This window comes from Hyla sarda, chromosome 2, assembly GCF_029499605.1.
Source record: "Hyla sarda isolate aHylSar1 chromosome 2, aHylSar1.hap1, whole genome shotgun sequence".
In the NCBI taxonomy this organism is placed as follows: domain Eukaryota; kingdom Metazoa; phylum Chordata; class Amphibia; order Anura; family Hylidae; genus Hyla; species Hyla sarda.
Genome location: NC_079190.1, coordinates 495,941,466 through 495,963,549, shown reverse-complemented (window position 1 = coordinate 495,963,549; position 22,084 = coordinate 495,941,466). Strand labels below are relative to the sequence as shown.

At 44.5% G+C, this 22,084-nt stretch overlaps 1 protein-coding gene across 3 annotated transcripts in view; it reads left to right on the top strand.

Annotated features, from left to right (window-relative positions):
- Positions 1 to 17,725, top strand: part of RIPK4 (receptor interacting serine/threonine kinase 4) — a 43,415-nt gene extending 25,690 nt beyond the window's left edge. For all 3 annotated transcript variants that reach the window (XM_056559716.1, XM_056559715.1, XM_056559717.1), the window contains 6 exons: positions 6,795 to 6,943; positions 7,667 to 7,716; positions 9,641 to 9,799; positions 14,241 to 14,347; positions 15,106 to 15,358; positions 15,551 to 17,725. In XM_056559716.1, coding sequence (XP_056415691.1) covers positions 6,795 to 6,943; positions 7,667 to 7,716; positions 9,641 to 9,799; positions 14,241 to 14,347; positions 15,106 to 15,358; positions 15,551 to 16,482 — 1,650 coding nt within the window. In that variant the 3' untranslated portion in view covers positions 16,483 to 17,725. The remainder of the gene's footprint in view (positions 1 to 6,794; positions 6,944 to 7,666; positions 7,717 to 9,640; positions 9,800 to 14,240; positions 14,348 to 15,105; positions 15,359 to 15,550) is intronic.
- The last annotated feature ends 4,359 nt before the right edge of the window (positions 17,726 to 22,084 follow it).

Here is a 22,084-nt window from a genome sequence, read left to right as displayed (position 1 = left end):
GATGGGAGGTCGGGATGTCTGGATGGGAGGTCGGGATGTCTGGATGGGAGGTCGGGATGTCTGGATGGGAGGACGGGATGTCTGGATGGGAGGACGGGATGTCTGGATGGGAGGACGGGATGTCTGGATGGGAGGACGGGATGTCGGGATGGGAGGTCGGGATTGGAGATCTGGATAAGAGGTCGGGATTGGAGATCTGGATAAGAGGTCAGGTAGGAGGACGGGATGGGAGATCTGGATAAGAGGTCAGGTAGGGGGACGGAATGGGAGATCTGGATAAGAGGTCAGGTAGGGGGACGGAATGGGAGATCTGGATAAGAGGTCAGGTAGGAGGACGGGATGGGAGGACGGGATGGGAGATCTGGATAAGAGGTCAGGTAGGAGGTCGGGATGGGAGGATGGGATGGGAGATCTGGATAAGAGGTCGGGATGGGAGGTCGGGATGGGAGGTCGGGATGGGAGGACGGGATGGGAGGACGGGATATGAAGTCAAAAGCTTTCTCCTTTGTTGAACCGGGCAACGCCGGGTATTCAGCTAGTTACTTATAATTTCTACTTTGAATTGTAGATTTTTATTATTGCAGCTAATGAGAACTTTGAGGGCTGAATAACCCAACTTGGTGCGTTTTTCGCTTGTATTTGATGTGGGCCGGTTACATGTTGCGTCCTGCTCTCCGGAGCCCGTGTAGGATCTCAGGATTACAGCGTTTTACTTCTCCATTTCTTTGATGTGATTGTCGTTCTCTCTATAGTCAGGCACTGCAGTCGGGGGGGGGGGGGGGGGCTTTAACTCTTGTTGGTTGTCTAATCACCAAAGGCCAATCCTTTAATTGTATCCCCTTTTTTACTAGATGTATCTGTTGTTTTGAACTTGGTGTCTTGGGTTTTTACGTAACCAACTTCAACACCTTCCACAAAGCCCATTGGTGTCTCAGGTTACTCAAGAGATGACTATATCCCTGGAGCCTGGTAGTCAATGCTTCTGGAAAAGTTTTACCGTCCTCTACCTATCAGGGTTGTCTACTGTTGATTTCCACGTCCTTTGTTCTGATCGTCTGTCCACCAGAAATGTCTAGTTGGGTCCCCTCATGGGTTTCCTAAAGTCTCTTAAAAGGGTACACCGGTGGAAAACTTTTTTTATTTTTTATTTTTTTTAAATCAACTGGTGCCAGAAAGTTAAACAGATTTGTAAATGACTTCTATTAAAAAATCTTAATCCTTTCAGTACTTATGAGCTGCTGAAGTTGAGTTGTTCTTTTCTGTCTTAGTGCTCTCTGATGACACCTTTCTCGGGAACTGTCCAGAGTAGAAGCAAATCCCCCATAGCAAACCTCTTCTACTCCTACTACTAGATGTCAGCAGAGAGCACTGTTGCCAGACAGAAAAGAACAACTCAACGTCAGCAATTTTTTTAATAGAAGTAATTTACAAATCTGTTTAACTTTCTGGAGCCAGTTGATATATAAAAAAAAAATAATTAGAAAAAAAAGTTTTTTCCTGGCTAACCCCTTTAAGAGTAGTAGGAGAAAATCCCCATAGCAAACATATGCTGCTCTGGACAGTTCCTAAAATGGACAGAGATGTCAGCAGAGAGCACTGTTCTTGTGATGTCAGCAGAGAGCACTGTGTTCCAAAAAGAAAAGAATTTCCTCTGTAGTATTCAGCAGCTAATAAGTACTATAAGGATTAAGAATTTTTAATAAATGTAATTTACAAATCTGTTTAACTTTCTGGCACCAGTTGATATAATTTTTTTTTAAAGGGGTACTCCGCCCCTAGACATCTTATCCCCTATACAAAGGATAGGGGATACGTTTTCTGATCGCGGGGGTCCTGCAGCTGGGGGTCCCCCGCAATCTTGGCTGCGGCATCCCAGACATCCGGTGCACGGAGCGTACTTCGCTCCGTGCCGATTGACTGGTGATGTGGAGTGGAGGCTCGTGACTTCAAAGTCACGCCCAGCTCGCGACGTCACGGCCATGCCCCCTCAATGCAAGTCTATGGGAGGGGGCGTGACGGCCGTCACGCCCCCTCCCATGTACTTGCATTGAGGAGGTGTGGCCATGACATCACAAGCTTAGTGCGGCCCTGACATCACGAACCTCCGGCTCTGAACCTGACGCCCTAAAAGAACGCTGATGCAGCAACGGGTCCAGCGGAGGGACCCCCCTCGATCAGACATCTTATCCCGTTATTTGGATAGGGGATAAGATGTCTAGGGGCGGAGTACCCCTTTAATACGTTTGACTCTCATTCTAGATTTAGAATTATTCAAGCCACTGTTCATTCATTTACACCAACCCATTGGTTTTCCAGATTAGTGAAACATTTGGAACCCTTCAACTTTTTGGGTCGGTTTTGGCCAACAGAACTAAGACAGTAACGTGTGCCTGGGTCTCCAAAATGTCCTCTAGAATGTAAGGCTTTTTATCTTTGGGACTCAACTTTGGCACCCTAGGCACGCTTACAGGAACCGGTTGAATTGCCTTTGTTACAACTGTGCTGCTACAGATTTGTTACTGTGTATGTAGTAAGTTCTAGACATTTTGAAGGGCTCTTGTTAATCTCCTTGAGTTTCTTTTGGTTCCAAGGCTTTCATGTAACACCATGTCCTGGCCGCAGCTATGTTTTATAACTAGATCGGTATGAGCGGAATGCTCTGTAGGGCCATAAAATTATCATTCTTTATAATAACGACTTAATGAGTCACCACAAGTAGTGAGGGCAATGTCTAATTGGTTTACCAAAGTTTTTGGTCTTCCACCCCTGTTGTGTCCTTGTCCTGTACTTTACATATGTTATTAGGCACCAATATACTCCTACCTAGACGCATCATTCATAGGTAGATGTCACATTAGAGGAAATTGTCTTAAAGGGATACTCCGGTAGAAAACATTTATTTATTTATTTTTTTAAAGGGGTACTCCGGTACTAAGACATCTTATCCCCAATCCAAAGGATAGGGGATAAGATGCCTGATCGCGGGGTGCCTGCCGCTGGGGACCCCCGTGATCTTCCACGCTGAACCCTGTAAGAATCAGTCCCCGGAGCGTGTTCCCTGTGGGTCTGATTACTGGCATTCACGGGGACGGAGCAAAGTGACGTCACGGCTTTGCCCCCTTGTGATGTCACGCTCCGCTCCCTCAATGCAAGCCTATGGAAGGGGGCGTGACAGCTGTCACGCCCCTCCAACAGACTTGCATTGAGGGGGCGGAGCGTGACGTCACACGGGGGCGGAGTCGTGATGTCACTATGCTCCGTCCTCGCGGTCGAGATGGACTCAGCCTGAGGACCTCCAGTGGTTCCAGAAGCCACTAAAAGTGGGTGCGGCATGGTAGATCCCGGGGGTCCCCAGCATTAAAAAAATTTTTTTTTTTAATAGAAGTAATTTTCAAATCGGTTTCAACTTTCTGGCACCAGTTCATAAAAAAAAAAAAAAAAAAAAAAAAAAAAAATTTTTTTCCACTGGAGTACCCCTTTAATGTTTTTGGTGGGTGTTCTACAAGCCATGATGGTACTCCTGCTAAGACCTGTTTTGTCCACTTTTTTGTGTTATGCTATGCGTGGGAAAAGAAGTGTCAACCTCTCGGAGCACTTATTGATGCTCATAGCAGTAGTTGTCATCCCCAAGGCAATAACGGGGTTTATGATGCAGACCCGGAACAAATTCTGAAGCTAGACTGGTGACTCCAGCAGTGGGACCCCCGCGATCAGACATCTTATCCCCTATCCTTTTGGATAGGGGATAAGATGTCTAGGGGCGGAGTACCCCTTTAAGGATTAGAATACTAGTGGTGTGTATGAATGGAAACCTCTTAACGCTTTTTTGGCAACATACCTTCATCTTCCGGTTGTCCATCATTGAGATGTATCTGACAATAACCTATAAGCTTATTTTAAGGCTAGGTTCACACTACGGAATTTCTGCCTGCAATTCTGCTTTGCAATTGTAGGCAGAAATTCCGCTTACTAAAATGTATAGTATAGTATAGTGAATGGGTTTCCGTTCACAAATTCACACTTCAGAATTTGTGAACGGAAAACACGCTTTAAAATTTCCACCTGAAGAAGAATGGCGTTGCTCATTCTTCAGGTGGAAATACTCGCGGAACACATTGCAGTCTATCGGAGACTTCAGTGTCAGCGCGTTCCTAGCGCCGACTGATTCAGTCGGTCCTGGCCGAACTTGGAATCTCCGCAGTGTGACCCTAGCCTTACTCTGAGGATATTTTTTAGTTGCCCGGTCTCTCCCGTGTAGAAATGGCCTCTAAAGGGTAAAAATAAGTTTATCTTGGATCTCAAAACAAACTTTTTCCTCTTCTGATAAAACTTGTTCCTCAGCCGGTGTATACATAGCGGTCTCTGTCACCTTCATACCCATCAACAGTTTGGATTGGCTTCCGTTTTCTTTGCAACATTTTTCTGGAAGAAACTTCTAGAAAAACACACAAAAATAACAAATGGAGATGATGTCATTTATGAAGTGAAGAAAATAATCTAAAACACTGAAAATGGAAAGGTTGTGAGGGCACTGGAGTTCCCTGGGGGAGGGGTAAGCATGAGTAGCCCGCCACAGAGGAGCAATGACCTATCATACTAGTCTCACCAGGGCTTCGGTAAAGCAAGAGGCTAAAAAAAGGTGCCTATGGCATTACCCCGGGAGAAATGAAGCTCCCCACAAGAAGTGGGGGTGGGTAAGGGGTCTAGTAGATGGCCGCTCACCTGGAGCGTATATTAAATATGCATGTAACCTCCATTTGAGGTGCAAAAGGAGGATTCTGTGCAAGCCCACAGGTCTCAGAGGGAGATCCTGTATATAGACTGAATGGATATAGCAAGAAAAAGGTGACCTTCACGCAGGAGCTCTGAAGTCCAGAGAGATCTCACAGCCAAGTCATGGAAGTGGATAAAAGTTAAAGTTTTATTGATTCATAGCAGCAATAACGCGTTTTGGGGTGTACATACCCCTTCTTCAGATTAACAGATTAGTCTGTCAATCTGAAGAAGAGGTATGTACACCCCGAAATGCGTTATTGCTGCTATGAATCAAAAAAACTTGAACTTTTATCCACTTCCATGACTTGGCTGTGAGATCTCTCTGGACTTCCGAGCGCCTGCGTGAAGGTCACCTTTTTCTTGCTATCTCACCAGGGCTTCGGGTAGGACAGATTTTGTTCCAGGTATTATTTTTATCTTTGTCTGAACCTATGCCCAGACACTTTTCTATATGTGGCAATATATGGTGGTGGAGGCTTTTAATGTGAAAGGTAATAGTTTCCTATATTACTATATATACCTGGGATAGGTAGGTGGAGATGTTTGTAGGTCAACCTCACAGGGGTCCAGGAAGCTAAGACCTGGGTTACTTTATGATGGGGTTGTCCCACCAGACATGGAGAGAAAACTGTGATCTTTTCCATTACAAATTGGTCACTTTCCTGAATCGATGGGGGAGATTTATCAAAACTTCTGCAGAGGAACAGTTGACCAGTTGCCCATAGCAACCAATCAGATCGCTTCTTTCGTTTTTCACAGGCCTCTTTAAACATGAAAGAAGCGATCTGATTGGTTGCTATGGGCAACTGGTCAACTTTTCCTCTGCCCAAGTTTTGATAAATCTCCCCCATTGGGGGAGATTTATCAAAACTTGGGCAGAGGAAAAGTGGACCAGTTGCCCATAGCAACCAATCAGATTGCTTCCTTCATTTATAAAGAGGCCTGTGAAAAACGAAAGAAGCGATCTGATTGGTTGCTATGGGCAACTGGTGAACTTCTCCTCTGCACAGGTTTTGATAAATCTCCCCCAAATATAATCCATCTTTGACTCCTTGACCGTGTATAGGCGCTAATCTACGGCGCGAGGAGGCTAACATCAACATTTAGGTGGAGATTTATCCAAACCTGTCCAGAGGAAAAGTTGCTGAGTTGCCCATAGCAACCAATCAGATCGCTTCTTTCATTTTACACAGGCCTTTTCAAAAATGAAAGCAGTGATCTGATTGGTTGCTATGGGCAACTCAGCGACTTTTCCTCTGGACAGGTTTTGATGAGTCTCCCCCAATGTGTGTGGGCTTCTTAGTCTGGGTTCACACCACGTTTTTGCAATACACTTCCCGTATCAGGATTTTGATAAACGGATTCCTCAAAACAGGATTAAATTGTATCAAAACGTGTACAAATTTTAATCCGTATACGGTTTGAAAAATGATGTCCGGTTGCATCTGTTATTTAAGAAATTTTTTTTAGAAGTTTTTAAGTTTTCATTCCATTATGAATAAAGTTTCACTTGTTTGATTGAAATTCCAAGAAAAAAACTGTGCAAAGTCAAAAACCATATGTTGAAAACCGGATGGAACCGTACGCACATACGGTTCTGTACGGTTCGCATTGACTCCCATGTTTGAAAAAACAAACAAACGTATAAGTTTCAATACGGTTTTTCCCCCGGACCAAAAACAGTGGTAGGCTACGGTTTTGGGTACGGGGAAAAAAACTGACCAAACCGTACAGGACGCAAAACGGACACAACCGGATGCAACGTTTGGCATACAGTTTTCAATAGAGAGTCAATGCATACGGTTTTCAATACGGTTCCGGACAGTTTTCAGATTGGAAAACGTATATGGGAAATGTATTGCAAAAAAATGTGGTGTGAACCCGGCCTTAGAATGTTATAAGAGTGGGGTTATCTGCCATCTTGTGAGCATTTTTAAGCTATGAATGGAGATAGAAACCTAATTTTTTACCTTTTTTTTTAAATTTTGTTCTCATCTCGTCCATTTTGTTTATTATAGATATCCGATTTTGGACTTGCCAAGTGGAACGGCTTGTCTAATTCCCATGAGTTGAGCTTGGACGGGATCTGTGGGACCATCGCCTACCTCCCACCTGAACGCTTCAAGGAGAAGAACAGAAGCTTTGACCCCAAGCATGATGTATACAGGTGAATACCACCAGGGAGCCATCTTGGTGATATCTGTAAACTTTTTTAGTAGGAAGCTCTGCCATAGGGCCACTGGGACATAGAGTAGCCATAGACTGTAGTTCTGTAATGTTGGTCATTTGGAATATCCAAAGGGGTTATCCAGGAAAAAAACTGGCTGCAGAAAGTTAAACAGATTTGTAAATTACTTCTATAAAATTTTTTTTAAATCCTTTCAGTACTTATGAGCTGCTGAAGTTGAGTTGTTCTTTTCTGTCTAAGTGCTCTCTAATGACACCTGTCTCGGGAACTGTCCAGAGTAGAAGCAAATCCCCATAGCAAACCTCTTCTACTCTGTGCAGTTCCCGAGACATACAGAGGTGTCAGCAGAGAGCACTGTTGCCAGACAGAAAAGAATAACTCAACTTCAGCAGCTGATAATTATTGGAAGGATTGGGATTTTTTAATAGAAGTAAATTACAAATCCGTTTAACTTTCTGGAGCCAGTTGAGATATATATAACAAATCTAATTATAACATTTTTTATTTTTTTATTTAGATATATATATATATATATATATATATATAAGTTTTTCGTGGAATACCCCTTTAAAAATTTTTTGGGGGGGACATCTGGTGACTTGCCATGTAGAGCCGTGTGATATGAAGATTCCTTGTCTCGGTCTTACCCTGGATTAGTTCATCTTGTAGAAGAGTAATTTCGATTTTTCTTCCTTCCTCCAGTTTCGCAATCGTTGTTTGGGGGATCCTCACCCAGCAGAAGCCCTTTGCAGGTAAGCCATTAGACCAGTGTTTCCCAACCAGGGCACCTCCAGCTGTTGCAAAACTACAAATCCCAGCATGCCCGGACAGCCGTTGGCTGTCCGGGCATGCTAGGAGTTGTAGTTTTACAACAGCTGAAGGCACCCTGGTTGAAAAACTTCATCAGACTGATAAACTAGATTTTTTTCATATTATCTATTTAGAAACAGCACCACTCCTGCCCGTGTGGCTGTGTCTGGTATTGCAGCATTCATTTAGATGGGGCTGATATACCAAACCAGACATAGCCGCTGGACAAGACTGACGGTGTTTATGGGAAAACAAGCAATTTCTACAATCCCTTTTAATTATAGAGTAATAAAACATTGTGCAACTTAGGGGGCAGTTATCATTGTATTCCTCCTATTTCTTTTGGCATTTATTGTGGTGTTTGTTTTTTTTCTATCCTGGTAGGTGTGTGTGTGCCTTTTATTTATGATTTATTTTTTTTGCAATTTTATTTTTTATTTTTTTCAGTTTGGGCCAACTTTGCCTTTTTTTTCCTTCCATTTTTGCACTTCTTTGAATTAGACACTGAAATCCTGCCAAAAAAAACCTTTTAATACATGTGGTGGTGGTGGTGGTGGTTGTGGTCGTTGTTGTTGTGGTTGTTTTTGTTGTTTGTTGTTGTGGTTGTTTTTGCTGTTTGTTGTTGTGGTTGTTTTTGTGGTTGTGGTTGTTTTTGTGGTTGTGGTTGTTGTTGTTTATTTACTTACTTATTTTCAAGTGTACCTGTCATTTAGAAAAACTATTGACATCTCACAAAAGTTTTGCTCCATCCTGAGATACCACAACGATCAGATGTACGAGCCGGGAGAAACACACAGTGACTCCCCAGCTTGCAGCAATCTCCGTCTAGCTAAATTGTAAGACTAGTGGAGGATGGAGATCGCTGCAAGCTGGGGAGTGAAACGCGCTACATGTCGTAGAGACATGAAATGTTTTAAAGGATCGGGGTTTCAGGGATGAGACCCCCACGGATCAGGAGAACAAGAGGGGAGAAACACACAGTGACTCCACAGCTGCAGAGATCTGTCCAGCTTTATTGTAAGTCTAGGGGAGGATGCAGATCACTGCAGGCTGGGGAGTGAAGCGCACTACATGTCGTAGAGGCGTCAAAAGTTATGATGAGTCTGGGTCTCAAAGACGAGACCACCACAGATCAGGAGAACAAGAGGGGAGAAGCGTGCAGTAGTGCACTTCACTCCTCGGCTCACATGGCTCGCCATCCCCCCATAGGCTTACAATGGGGTCATCCAGAGAACTTTGCAAGCCAGGGTGTCACTGTGCGCTTCTCCCCGCACGTTCTACTGCACCGGGACCCAGACCTGTCAAGTTTTCCTGATTGACAGGTACGCTTTAAATCTATGGGGAGTGAAGCACACTACATGTGGTAGAGGCGTCAAAAGTTATGATGAGTCTGGGTCTCAAAGACGAGACCCCCACAGATCGGGAGAACAAGAGGGGAGAAGCTTGCAGTAGTGCACTTCACTCCTCGGCTCACATTGCTCGCCATCCCCCCATAGACTTACAATGGGGTCATCCAGAGAAGTTGGACAGAGAACTTTGCAAGCCAGGGTGTCACTGTGTGCTTCTCCCCACACGTTCTCCTGCACCGGGACCCAGACATGTCCAAAAGTTTTCCTGATTGACAGGTACGCTTTAAATCTCCAAGGACATACTGAACTCGTTCTGGAGCGTAACACCCTGCACAGAGTCAGCACTTTTCTTGGAGGTTGTCTTTCTACAAGCTGAGACACAGACCCATTCTAGGCTGTGAGGAGGCGTCTGACGTGTCGTGCGTGGGCAGGGGGATGTTTTTACATGCTGTAATAGTTTGTGGTAAATTTGTTAAATTTTCCCAAAAATTAAATAATACATTTTCTGTCCTTGCAGATGAGAAAAACATTTTGCATATTATGGTAAAAGTAGGAGGGGGTCTGCGCCCCGACTTATCGCACATACCGAGAGCTCGACCCCAACAGTGCGACGAGATGATCAAACTGATGCAGCGGTGCTGGCAGGACAAGCCCAACAAACGGCCAACATTTCAAGGTAGGTAACAGCAATGTTGAAATAGTGGGGACCCTATGGTGTCAGCCGATCTAGCTGTGGAGGACCCCACCCGTATAGGTGTATTACATGGACAGTCATTAGATTAGACTACAGGTAATCCCGCATTTCACCTATAGTGGCCACTGCAGCTAAAATGTATTGCTTGGGGAAGGAATTCCCAACCAGGGAGAGCCTTAGAGTACGTTCACACTGCGGAATGCCTATGTAGACATTCCGCTGCAGCAGAGTCCCATTGATTTAATAGGGATTCTGCTGCACTGTGAACACGGTGGAATCCGATATTTCTGCCACAGAAATCCCAACTTCAGCGTCGACTGAAAGAATAGACTTGTCAATTCTATGAGACTGTGCATTTCCCAGCAGTCCTATAACTCAAATATGTGGAACGTCTGCGGGTGTTTTCTGTGTGGACTTGTCCCATATTTTATGTCATGTGAACATAACCTTACAGGGGTGCCGCAGAATTCCCTCAGTCAATATGGCGACCAGTATCAGCTGATCTCTGAGCTGGCTTTATCTGTCGCGTGGATAAGAGAACCTCTTTCAATGGGTTAATCACCTTGTAGGAAAACATGGCAATTATAGAGTCTCCTTCTGGGAGATGTAGTTCTGCAGCAACTGAAGACCAATTCTCTTATGTAGGATGTTTCCAGTGGACACCCAGTTAGTTTTATTTTAGCCATATTTTTACTTCCCAAGCCTTTTTATGTGTGTTATACTTCATAGTCATGAGGTGGCATCTTCATAGACTCCAAATGGCCTGTTTTTTAATGAGCTCTTCTCCTGCCATGTCCGTGCAATGGAGCATAAAGACCCCATAGAGAATAGTTGGGTGAACCCATTGATTTCGTCATGACTGTCTGTCTGATATATATGGGGGGCAAGGGTCAAGTTCTGGGGGGGGAAAAAAAAGTGTGGGAACTCTTCCCACTCAGACTGGTCCTGCAGTACTCCTGCTAATGGGAAGGGTGTTCTAGCTGTGGAAAAAGTGCAGGAACTCAGTTCCCATATGTTCCTGCAGGACTTGAGCCCTGTATGCTTTCCCCCCTTATGGATGATGTCCGGGGAAAGAAGGATCGGGACCTAATCCTTAATTTCTTGCTCGAGATAAGCTCCCGACAGAAGTATCTGCCTGCGGCTTCTTCTCCTGACACCATTGAAGGAAATGGGAGATTTGGGAGGATAGCTGTTGGCCGGATTAGATTTTATCCAACTAGTGAAGGTGTAGGAGGAAGGTCCTGGCAGGGCAGCACCTAAATATTTCCAATGACCTTGTCTACACACCCAGTGTTTTTGTGTCATTTTAAAGTAAGTAAATAACAAATGTCGATAGCAGACACCTAGATAGGAGGCGTTATCTTCCTCTTGTTGATCTCCAGAGTTGAATACAAGTTTATTCAGTATAAATATAGCATTCAATAGTAGAGAAAAACTCGGCACAGCTCGCCTAATCACTAGCACCGGTCCTCCACTGCCTCTGCTGGCTAAACCACGTCTGGTGGTGCTCACTGGTAATAGCAAAGTCCAATGCAAATATTCAAATGTAGAGAGAAAAGAAAACCAGGGCGACTCGCCATGTACGTATACTTCGAACTTCTTTATTAGTCCATGTAGGGTGTAAACAGTGCAAGACACGGGTGGACAAAACACAGGGGGACGTTCGTTCGGGGCTACGGTGCCGTTTCGCAAGATATGCTTCAACTGGCCCATCTGGGCCAGTTGAAGCATATCTTGCGAAACGGCACCGTAGCCCCGAACGAACGTCCCCCTGTGTTTTGTCCACCCGTGTCTTGCACTGTTTACACCCTTCATGGACTAATAAAGAAGTTCGAAGTATACGTACATGGCGAGTCGCCCTGGTTTTCTTTTCTCTCTACATTTGAATACAGTATAAATATAGTTCTTGCTGGATGTGGTTGCGGCGTTGTTGTTGGTTTTGCAGGTTTTTTTTTAAAGTTTTTTTTTATTACCTCAATCGTCAAGTTTAAGACTGAACTTCTGTACCTGGTTCTCACAGTCAGGAATGTGGACGATCCACCACGACAAGTCCTGACAGTGCGCCTCTTGTGTACCTGGAATGTCCGTGTTGCAATAGTTAAAGGTCTAATACAGGGGTTTTGAAAAAGTCTTGCAGATCAGCCAGGCTGAAAGGTCGTGTTCACTTTGGCTTCTTAAAGGATGATGATGAGGATAATAATACAACATAATACAAATGAATAATACAAAATAATAATAAATTTAATAAATAATAATAATTTAACCTCTTCCCTCTTTGGCGATTTTTCATTTTTGCACTTTTCCTCCTCACCTTCTAAAAATCATAACACTTTCAATTTTCCACCTAAAAATCCATGTGAGGGCTTGTTCTTTGCGCCAACATTTTTACTTTGTAATACATTAATAATTTCACCACAAAATTTTATTTGTGGGGCTAAATTGAAAAAAAAAAAAAAAGCTATTTTGTAATTTTCAGCGGCTTCTGTTTCTGCGCAGTGCAGTTTTCGGTAAAAATTGCTCCTTATATTTATTCTGTATGTCCATGCGATCGCAAGGATACCCATTTTATATAGGTTTGATTTTAGTTTACTACTAGAAAAAAAAAAATTATAATTACTTGCACCAAAATTAATACATTCAAAAATTTCCTCTTCTGACCCCTATAACTTTTTATTTTTAATTTTTTATTTTTTGAGGGCTCATTTTTTGCGCCGTGATCTGAAGTTTTTATCGGCACCATTTTTGTTTTGGTTGGACTTTTTTTGATCACTTTTTATAAATTTTTGTATGGTATAAAAAGTGACCAAAAATACACTATTTTCGACTTTGGATTTTTTTTTACGTGTACGCCATTGACCGTGCTGTTTAATTAACGATATATTTTTATCGTTCGGACATTTACGCACGCGGCGATACCACATATGTTTATTTTTATTTACACACTTTAATTTAAAAGGGGAAAGGAGGGCAATTCAGACTTTTATTAGGGAAGGGGATAAATAACATTTTTCTAACACTTTATTTCTTTTTTTGCAATGCTATATCCCCCATAGGGGACTATAACATTGCACACAAGGATCTCCTACACTGATCACTGCCATGCAATAGCATGGCATTGATCAGGGTTATCGCCACTCGACTGCTCCTGCCTGGATCTCAGGCACGGAGCAGTCATTTGGCGATCGGACAGCGAGAAGGCAGGTAGGGATCCTCCTTGCATCCTTCAAGCTATTTGGGATGCCGCGATTTCACCGCGGCGGTCCCTAACAGCACCACTGAGCTAAATGGCAATGTTTGCTTTAGTTTTCGACGCCGCAATCAAGTTTGATCGCCGCATCTAAAGGGTTAATGCCAGACATCAGCCCGATCAGCAATGTCCGGCATTAGCCGTGGGTCCTGGTTGCTTATAGCAACCGGGACCCACCGGGTATGATGCGCGCTCACCTGCTGATCGTGCCTCATACCTCGGGAGCCGCAAATGTTTTTTAATGAATGTCTATTTGCGGCAAGGGGTTAATAATAATTAATAATGTAATAAAAATAATAAAAATAATAATTTTATAACAATAAAAATAATTTTATAATAATAATAATTCACTACTACTACTAATGTGAGTGAAGAGGGCCAGCGCAGGTAGATCAAACAAATTCTTTATTGAATGTAGCTTCAGCACGTGGAAAACACAGCGACGCGTTTCGGCCCGAAAGTAGAGCCTTAGTCATATGGTATGGTGGTATGACTAAGGCTCTACGTTCAGGCTGAAACGCGTCAAACTGTGTGTTTTCCATGTGCTGAAGCTACATTCAATAAAGAATTTGTTTGATCTACCTGCCCTGGACATCTTCTGCACTCACATTACCGTGCTACAGGCGTTGCCCACGCCAGTCCGCGCGCTACGGGCTTGGGAGAGAGCTGGACTTTCACCTGTTTGCTGATATACTACTACTACTACAACTAATAATAATAATATAATTTAATAATAGTTTAATAATAATCTTTTTTTTAAATCTCCTCCTGATTTACACATACAGCTTCTATGCAGGCTTGGATATCTCCATGGTAACAGACTACAAAAACAAACCCCTGTGTAGTCTGACCTTGTTATTCTGCTCCAATTACCCCTTTACTTTAGAACGGAAAAACACAACTATGTTAAACTATGCTAGGGTAAGTTTGGGGTATCTCCATGTTTGCAGACTACAATGTGAATTGGCGCTGTATACACAAAATGGTAGGATTTTTCAAGGTTGCTTCTTTTTTTCCATTTGGCATAATATAGCAATAAAAAATGTCAGTCCTTTTATTCAATGGAGAGGCCCATGTCTCTTGATCACTCCCATACTACTCATTCAAGATTTATCCATCCTACATGAAATATGTTATGACCATTTAAAAAAAAAAATGTTTTATTCTTTTTACTAGAAATTACCTCGGAGACAGAGCTGTTGTGCACAAAACATGAAGATGAGGCCATTTCACTCACTGGTCAAGAATCGGAGGCCCAAGCAACTGCAGACACCAAAGAACAGGTACGGTATTATGTGGTTGTATGAACTATAGTTGTAGTACACTTTCCATCCATCCATGCCATTTTTTTTTTATGGGATTGATGTGTGAAATACCCCTAAGATAGATTGGGCTTCTTATGACGCTGCTAGTGGCCTAGCCAAATCTAGTGGCCCTAAACTTAGCAGCTATTTCCTGATTGTGAGGGTCTGCATTTGCTTTCATAGTCAGTCTTAAAGGGGCACTCCGCCCTTAGACATCTTATCCCATATACAAAGGATAGGGAATAAGATGTCTGATCGCGGGGGTCCCACCGCTGGGGATCTCCCTGCTGCACCCGGCATTCGTTTAGAGTGTCAGGTGCAGCGTCGGAGGCTCTTGACGTCACAGCCACACCCCACTCATGACATACGGCCACACGCCCTCAATGCAAGTCTATGGGAGGGGCGTGACTGCCGTCACGCCCCCTCCCATAGACTTGCATTGAGGGGGCGTGGCCATGACGTCACTGTGACGTCACGAGCATTCGCTCCACATCGCCAGTCATCCGGCACGGAGCGAGGTTTGCTCCGTCCACCGGATGTCTGGGGTGCCGCAGCCAAAATCGTGGGGGTCCCCAGCTGCGGGATCCCTGTGATCAGACATCTTATCCCCTATCTTTTGGATAGGGTATAAGATGTCTAGGGGCAGAGTACCCCTTTAAAGATACACATTGGTAAGCAGATATCCTAAGGTGATTTTTTATTATGTTATGTTTTTTTTGTTTTTTTCCACTCTAAAGGATTTGGCCAACCAGTCAGAACCCAAAGGATATCCGATGTATGATAAAGACTACAGTCTCTCTGAGCTTCTCTCCCAACTGGATTCTGGAATTTCCCAAACTATAGAAGGTCAGGAAAGCTTGTGTCATAGTGCTTCTGAGCCAGAGCTGGCGCCAAGTGACAAGCGTCTGTCTGGAATCTCCTCAATTGACTCCGCCTTCTCATCCAGAGGATCCCTCAACTTGTCCTTCGAAAAAGATGGCTCAGTAGAAGGTAGGTTGGCGTTGAATTAGGACAGAATAACCTCCAAGTAGTTGTCATTAATATAAGGGCAGACAAACGGGACTAGTCTTTTTATGCCATCTATCTATTATGTTCCTTTTTTTTTTTTCTAAAACGAAAGTTGTCAATCGAGCATGAGATTTTTTATTATTGACTTAATTTTTTTCTCTCTTCCCATTACAGATCTTAGCACCACTGAGATCCAGAAAAAGAAGCTGATTGATGCCATCTTGAATGGAGACAATGCCAAGCTTCTGAAGATTCTCCAGCCTCAGGATGTTGAGTTGGTGTTGGAAGGGAGGTCCAGCCTTCTTCACCTGGCAGTCGAGGCCGGACAGGAGGAGTGTTCAAAGTTGCTTCTTCTCTACAATGCCAGCCCCAACATGACCAACTTGAAAGGTTCCACCCCACTCCACATTGCTGCGGAAAAGAAACAGAAAGGCATTGCGGAACTACTCCTTTCGAAGAAGATCAACGTCAATGCCAAGGATGAAGATCACTTTACAGCTCTTCACTTTGCCGCTCAGAATGGAGATGAGGTTGTAACGCGGTTGCTGTTGGAGAAAAACGCCTCTATGAGTGAGGTTGACATTAAAGGCCGGACACCTCTTCATGTTGCGTGCCAACATGGTCAAGAGAGTATTGTCCGTCTTTTCCTCCGGCGTGGCGCGGACATTAATGTCTCAGGACTGGAGAACTGGGTGTCCCTACACTATGCTGCCTGGCAGGGTCACTTAAATATCGTGAAGCTTCTTGCCAAGCAATGTCAGGCCAATCTCAACTGCCAGACATCTGACGGAAGAACCCCATTGCATCTAGCAGCTCAACGAGGACATTACCGAGTGGCTCGAATTCTGGTGGAACTTGGTTGTGACGTGAACATAGCGAACATGCAGTTAAAGACGCCTCTGCACATCGCTGCCGAGACTGGTCATACCAGCACAGCCCGGTTCCTCATCCATCATGGTGCCAATATCAATGCTGCTACGGTAGAGGGCTACACTGCCCTAGACCTGGCTGGCCATTACCGACATTATTCTGCTGTTAAGCTTCTGATGGATGCCAGACCAGTGCTCACTTGTGAGGAATCCATCCTTTTTGTGGAAAACGTATGACATGAGATTGTATGGATGAGGGACATCCCTCAGGTTTTGTAACAAGATGATCATTTCTCCAGCAACTTTCAAGTATTTTCAATCAAAGGCAAAAAGAGATCTCAATCATCTTGTGTGGACTTGGTCGGCACACGTGGATGGAATAATAATCTCTGTGGAGAAAATATATCCACATCACTACCTAAAAACACGGGACATCGACCATAAGGACATTATAATGTAAAAGGAATCAGCAATGACAATCCTTCTCGTAATCCATGTGCATTTTGGTTATTACAATGTCCAGTTTTTGGTTTGGATTTTGCTTTTTTTATTTTTTATATAAACATTTCTGCATTTGTTCAGTTCTACCTGGATTGTGATCACCAGGACTACTCTTTGTTTTGGTCAGTGTCCCTCAACAAATGTAATACTGAATAAGCACAAATGTGCTCGCTTGTATGGTCAATGACCACTGTCTGGTGCCCAACATGGTCTTCAAATCAGAAATCAGGTCCTCAAGGAACAAGTCGTAGCTGGCCCTACACAATAGATAGGTGTCGAGTGAACCCGCTGACCATATGTTGCGGGAGAGAAAGATCAGGCATGTTTGACATCAGATGCCCTGTCCTTCTCTTTTCTTTGAGGGAAGCAGGGGGGATAAGACGAAACCAATCCCACAACACACACACACACACTATTGAAAACACATGCACACTTGGCCGAGCCCAACACGCAGGTGGATAGGGATCGGGAGATATAGCTGTCGGCCAAACTGTCAGCTATCTGATGTGTATGACCGGCTTTAGGATTAGAAGTCATCTACCACTTTTGTTCTGTTACTTGTGTCCTATGTATTAGGGTGTGACTATGGGTTATCTCAACTCATTAGGATGGCATAGTCATCCTCTTCTCATGGGCTGTAAGGAGACCTCTTCTGTATGCCAGTGTGGAAGAGCTGCTCCTAGTCTGGAGAACTTGGTATGACCTTTGTGCCTTATTGCCCCTGCCTCCCGGTAGTTTATCTGTAAGTGGAGAAAATAATAGGATAACCAGAGGGGGGGGGGGGGGGGGCCTCGTGTGATACCGTAAGGCTGGTAAGAGGAGGAAAGATAGTGGGGCCTATTCGACCCCTAGGTAGTAGCTGCTCACCTTGCAGCAAGTAAAAACTTGCGTATCAACCCACAAAGGGGTTTAAAGAGCAAGCCGGAATCGCTGCTGGAGAGGTGAAACAGTTTCCTGAGACAGGACCAATGGTAGCAAAGCAAAAAAGAAACCTTCAGATGGCGCTGCTGGTTCCAATGATAAGGGTAACAAACCTTGGCCAGAGATGTAGGAAATACAAAACACTGGACAGTTTATTCAGTATTACATAAAACAATAAAACAGGAGGATTACATGTTTTGGGGGAGCCTCCCCCTTCTTCAGATCTGAAGAAGGGGGAGAGTCCCCCGAAACGTGTTATCCTCCTGTTTTATTTTATGTAATACTGAATAAACTGTCTAGTGTTTTGTATTTCCTACATCTCTGGCTACGGTTTGTTACCCTTATCATTGGAACCAGCAGCGCCATCCGAAGGTTTCTTTTTGCTTTGCTACCATTAGTCCCAGTAGTTTAGGCACTTTTGGGCCCTCTCATAGCTACTATGCTTGTCTCTCTAGTAGTTACACTCCTGCCATTCAACTTTCCCAGGGCAGCAATAGTTAAAGGATGTCAATGCTGCTCAGCTGTGCCCGGTTAACGCCCTTCATCCAAATTATAGATTTAGACCTCACCTAGACTTGTGTCATGTCTCTTACATCGCAGCTGATTCGGGAGGACACGTGTCTATTTGCTATTGCAAATCCATAGATTTGATTTCTTTGCACCTCCATATATTATTATTTTTATTTTTTTACTACCTTTTTGTACATAGGACTGTATTTTTAATACACAGATGCTATGAATATACTGTGTATATCATTTATAACCCATCTTTGTAACCCCTTATGTAACTCTTTCTATGACAGAACCGCATTGTGAACTTGGATGAGTTGTGTATGTTTTAGTACACTTATTTGATATATTTTTGTTTCCATCTTTACTGCATTGTATTATAGTCATTTTTACAAATAAACTATTTTACTACCATGGATCCTAGATGTCTGGGCTTTATTGTTATAGCTGGGAAGGAATGGGTGAAAACCAATATGGCTGACACCGGACTTTCTTATATTACCGAATATAAAATCCGCACCTACTACTCCCTGATGGCTGTATTGATGTAAGATTTATTGTAAAGAATTTTGGGAGAAGCTTTTTGGGAAAAGATGTCATGGCGGTCTAGCGGTGGCTTTAAAGGGAGATGTCTATTACGGCATATGGCAATTTATAGAGGGGGCCCCCAGAACGGAATCTGACTTTGTACAGGTGGCTCCTGTTGGGGTGGACTCGCGACCTCCTTGTTTGACATGGACAACCTTATATCTAAATGGCCGCCATGTAATGATACATTTCTTCTGCAGTGCCTTGCAGGGTTTATGAAGAGTGGGACGTTGGAGGGTCAACTAGCGAGTACTTTTTAAGATCAACATGTTAATCGATATGTAAATTTTAAGTACAAAATGTAATAGGACTGCTTAAAGGAGATCTCCGGCGATAAATAACTTATCCCCTATCCACAGGATAAGCTCTTGGGTATCATCGGCGCTTCCAAAGAAATGAATTGAGTACGTGCCGTCTACTGGTAGTTGACACATGCTCCTCACTGAGAGTGTCGGGGTCCTGTCCCAGTAATAGCAGGGGGCCCCAGCATTCAGACCCCCCGCTATTAGCAACTTATCCCCTATCCTGTGGATAGGGGAGAAGTTAATTTTCACCTGAGTACTCTATTATAGTCTCCTATGGGATAATGGGACCTCTGGGCCCTTTAAAGCTTAAAGGGGTACTCCGCCCCTAGACATCTTATCCCCTATCTAAAAGATAGGGGATAAGATGTCTGATTGAGGGGGTCCTGCCGCTGGGGACGCCCACGATTCCTGCTGCGGCACCTCAGACATCCGGTGCATGGAGCAAACTCGGCTCCGTGCCGGATGACCGGCGATGCGGGGCGGAGGGTTGTGACGTTACAGTCACGCCCGCTTGTGACCTGGGCGGTATGATCAAAAACGTGTATCACGGTATTTAACGGTATTCCTCCCCATACCCCCCCCCCCATTCATATGACCTGGGCGCCGCTTCTCTCCCAACACATCTGTCCTCACGTCATGTCACCCGCAAGCGCTCCTCTGCTCATCCTCCTAAGATTTGTGGGCTGTCGGCGCTAGAAATCTGTACTGTACTACAAGGAAAGTTTCCCGGGCTGCAAAAATAAATAAAATAAACTTTAACCTGCCTACGTTCCCCCGTTGCTATGGTACCGTCTTCACTGTCCTGCGCTGCGATCCTCTTGCTGTTTACTTGGGACCGGAAAGTCAGAGACGCCAGCCTATCATCGGCCGCAGCGATGTCCCGCCTCGGCCGGTGATAGGCTGAGCGCACTGTCATGTAAGGAGCCGGCCTCCTTACATGACGGTGCGCTCAGCCTATCAGCGGCCGAGGCGGGACATCGCTGCGGCCAATGATAGGCTGACGGCTTTGTGACGTTCCCATCCCCAGGAAGCAAGTGAGGCCTGTGATGGGTGGAATTAGGACCAACAGGGGAAGGTTTGCGGGTGACATGACGTGGGGACAGTGCAGCTGATTCATTGGGGAGTGGAAGAAAAGCAGAACAGCGCTCGCGGGTCACATATGATTAGTTTCCCGATATGGGGACAGCGTGCTGCGGCGGATAATTCACTCATTCGAGGGGGGGGGGGGGACTTGCATTGAGGGGGCGCAGTCATGGCGTCACGAGCCTCTGGAGCTGCACCCGACGCTCTAAGCGAACACTGGGCGCAGCATGGAGATTACGGGGGTTGCGTCTTTGGATAGGGGATAAGATGTCTAGCGGCGGAGTACCCCTTTAAGGCCATGGGTTCAACTGCATCTTCTGCACCCCTCTATAGCTTTGGTCTCAAACTGTGGCCCATCAGATGTTGCCAAACTTCAACTCCCAGCATGCCCGGACAGCCAACGGCTGTCCGGGCATGCTGAGAGTTGAATTTTGGCAACATCTGTTGGGCCACAGTTTGCGACCACTGCCCTATTGGAACATCAATGGGGCACTATGGCTAACAAAATGAGGGCATCCCAAAAGGATGTGAAAGATCAAGGATGAGGATGGGTTTGGAGAGTAAACTATATGGCGTAGACCTATGACTGATCCTACACCTTCCTATGGGTTTTTTCTATTCGTCTCTGTATTTGCAGTACAAGTCTCCGTCGCTTGCCACGTGAACACCAAATGTCCGCAGGCGATCTTACAAAGCAGCAATAAATCCTATGTGGAGGCTATTCTGGAGATATTTATTCAGGGAGGTGTAGCTGCTTGTCTGCTGTTGCTCATTTAGATGCTGGAAGTCTTTGACGCTTTCGCAAGTCATTGCACGCCTGCGCTGCCTCCTCACGTGTTCCCATACCCGTTCTTATTCCACTGGGACAGAGGAGCGAGCGAAAAGCCTTGTCAGCAGGCGAAGGTGAAGTGTATTTATAGACGCCGGGGCTGATAACAGCAGCAGGTGGCTGTGGGAAAATCTAGATCATTGCCCTAAACAATAAAAACAATACTATAAAGTATAAAAGTACTTATGGAGTCTAAATGACAAGTACAGGAGGAAGTGCCTAATAAAAATAACCTTTTATTAATCGATATTAAAATTCACCAAAACATCATGTCTCTATCTCTTCTGTGCTATTCCTATGCGTCACTCTCGACGTGTTTCTGTCACAGTGTGGCGTCCTCAGGGGAGTATGCAGACTCTGCACACAGTATGAATACAATGGGCCAAAGCCACATATGTGTTACAACACAAAGGGATGATTTGTAACCCTTAATCATAGAGGGTGGGTGATTAAGTTATGTCCCAACACCCCCCTTGGTACCCACAGTCCCAAATGTCAGTCATGTTGCAATTCCTTCTTATATAGCGTTAAGTAACAAAAGTTGGTTGGGAAAGCAAGGGTGCAAGACGACCATGGTCGGGGTGGGTGCAGCCAAAGGCTGTCCGGGCATGCTGGGAGTTGTAGTTTTGCAACAGCTGGAGGCACTCTGTTTGAAAAAAACAAAACTGCTGTAGACCTTGTACGGTGGCCCAAGTAGTCCCTGGTCACTCTGTATGACGCTTAAAGGGGTACTCCACTGGAAAAAAAATTTTTTAATCAAATGGAGCCAGAAGGTTTGACAGATTTGTAAATTACTTCTATAAAAGAAAAATCTTTTGTCCTTCCAGTACTTATCAGCTGCTGTATACTACAGAGGAAGTTCTTTTTTTTATTTATTTCCTTTCTGTCTGACCACAGTGCTCTCTGCTGACACCTCTGATTATGTCAGGAACTGTCCAGAGTAGGAGCAAATCCCCATAGCAAACCTCTCCTGCTCTGGACAGTTCCTGACATGGACAGAGGTGTCAGCTGAGAGCAATGTGGTCAGAAAGGAAAGAACTACAAAACTTCCTCTGTAGTATGCAGCAGCTGTTAAGTACTGGAAGGATTAAGATTTTTTAAT